Source organism: Telmatherina bonti (assembly GCF_933228915.1).
Source record: "Telmatherina bonti genome assembly, chromosome: 10".
NCBI classification, from domain to species: Eukaryota; Metazoa; Chordata; class Actinopteri; order Atheriniformes; family Telmatherinidae; genus Telmatherina; species Telmatherina bonti.
In genome coordinates, this window is record NC_136628.1 from 38,265,093 (window position 1) to 38,267,630 (window position 2,538).

At 42.4% G+C, this 2,538-nt stretch overlaps 1 protein-coding gene across 1 annotated transcript; it reads left to right on the top strand.

Annotated features, from left to right (window-relative positions):
• Positions 1 to 216: 216 nt before the first annotated feature.
• Positions 217 to 1,158, top strand: LOC306761365 (olfactory receptor 8G17-like; the record flags this gene model as incomplete). Its single annotated transcript, XM_079247489.1, has 1 exon — positions 217 to 1,158. The coding sequence occupies one exon, from the start codon at positions 217 to 219 to the stop codon at positions 1,156 to 1,158; it is 942 nt and encodes a 313-aa protein (XP_079103615.1).
• Between the last annotated feature and the right edge of the window lie 1,380 nt (positions 1,159 to 2,538).

The following is a 2,538-nucleotide window of genomic DNA, read 5'->3' on the forward strand; positions in this document are numbered from 1 at the left end:
CTTTCATTTCATTTGTTTTCTCTTTACATAGTGAACAAAGTTGATGCAGCTTTTCTGAACTAAACTAAAAGCCGCAGAGGGATTGTTCTCTGGAGTTAAACTGAACTTCCTTTGTTTTAATCCACTGTTTAACTGCTTTTATATGTTATAAATGATGGAAAGTCGTGCTTGTGGAAAACAAGCCTCCACTCATGGCTTCCTTTTTGTTTCAGGCTGATGGACAACTCCACCTTCAACAGTTTCATGCTTCAGCTGGAGGGCTTAAACGTGAAAGATTCTAACATGTACCCAGTCTTTTTCTTTTTACTCTTCTCCTACTTGTTCATCATGGCAGCCAACTTGGGCATTATGGTCCTGATTGTCATTGATAAAAACCTCCATCAGCCTATGTACATTTTATTTTGCAACATGACATTCAATGACATGCTTGGAAATTCTGTCATGTTGCCTCGTGTGCTTGTCGACATCCTGCTGCCTCCATCTGAACGTCTCATCAGTTATTATGAGTGTGTGCTTCAGGCTTTCATCTCCCACATATTTGGGACCGCTGTCCACACAATACTCATGATCATGGCCTTTGACAGATACGTGGCCATCTGTAATCCTCTGCGTTACGCTGCCATAATGACTAGAAATATGCTGATCAAGCTTACAGTTTCTGCATGGGTGTCAACATTGGTTCTGGTGGGGATTCTGCTGGGTCTGACCATACGACTGAACCGATGCAGGACTCGTATAGAAAACCCGTACTGCGACAACGCCTCGTTGTTCAAGCTGTCCTGTGAGAGCGTCGTCATTAACAACATCTATGGTCTGACCTTCACCGTGGTTCTGTTAATGTCCTCCATCGGCAGCATCATCATCACCTACACAAAGATCACAGTGGTCTGTCTGACCAGTAAGAACAAATCTTTAAACAAAAAGGCCCTGAAGACCTGCAGCACTCATCTCTTTGTCTATACAGTCATGTTTATTTGTGGAAAGGTCAACATCATTCTGCATCGCTTCCCTCAGTACTCAAACCAGAGGAAAATGTTTGCCATCTTGTTTCACATCATCCCCGGCAGCCTCAACCCCATCATATACGGGGTTCAGTCCAAGGAGATGAAAAGGTTTCTCTCAAAGAAATTTTTACCCAGAAAAGTATTTTCATCCTGATGATGGTCTTTTAAACACGTCAAAATATAAATATAATGTAGAAACTGCTGATCTCTTTCAGGTAAACAAACGTCATTTTCTCTTCTGTTCTAATCGATATTTAAGTGTCAAAATGTGACATTTACATGTAACAAGATTAAAATTATTTTAAATCATGAACGTCAAATAAAAGTATGCAATGTGAGTCTATAAAAGGCAAGATGTTAACTTGTCTCTGTCTGTATCTGCAGAACTGCTTTAAGTTCTACGTGTTGAGGTTTACAAACCCTAAAACTCTGTCATATCCACCATTTTGTTGCACCTTGTGGGAAACGTCAGCACCCACCTGTGTGGCAATTTCCCACTCAATCCTGACATTTTACGGAATACTGTCACCAGCTTTACATCTACAAACTTGCACATGCACGTGGTATTTTCATTTAATCCGTTTGATGATCAACTTTGTATGAAAGTTCGGGTGAAGAGAGGGGTGGAGCAACCTGGTGGCTACGAAGGATGCCAGACAAGCGTGGGAGGCCCAAACGTGTTGCCAGGTCTGCTGGGGACATTTTGTGGAGTATCCAGTTAGAATAAGTCGAAACTGATACATGAGCAGAACGTCGTCTGAAAAGCAACACTGAGTCCAAATGGGCCATGTTCCATGTTGTTGAAGTGGCTGAGGCCATAAGCTCGTCAGTATCTTCCACGGTGTTCAGCCCCAAACCCAGTGATAAACAATGCCTTCAGGGTCCCATTTCATTTCTCTCCTTTTCTTCATGCTACGTACCTTCTGCAAAACTCCAATGGTGTCTTTTCCTGGTTTTTATAATCTGGACTGCATATTTTGGTCTTCATTAAAGAAGCCAAACATACTTTTCCGTCCATAAAAGTCTGCGTTGAAGACTTGTTTGATGGCACAGATGCATTTCTGGAGCAAAGGCTGAGAAAGCGCCGCACATCAGGTGGTTACATGACAGACATTATCACCACGCTGCATGAATTCTGCATCATGATCCATTACAGTGGTTCTCAAACTGATGTCTCCAGATGATTGTAAAACTGTGTAGAACCTACAATTACCATAAAGATTTTGGCACTTTTACCTGGGCTGCCAGAATTACCAGCAGAATTCACAAAGCTAGTACAATCATTCATTCATTCATTTTCCTAACCGCTTAATCCAATTCAGTGTCACGGGGAAGCTGGAGCCTATCCCAGCAGTCTCTGGGCGAAAGGCAGGCTGGTACATATGTAACATTACAAATCGGAAAATGACCATGCTTATTCTGGTGTCCCTCGAACTGTCCAGATGGAGGTGCCGTTAGGAGTGTTGAGATCCCATCCATGCTCCTTGCTATATCTCTTCTAGTCCTGTTGTAGTAAAAGCTGAGGATTTCCAGA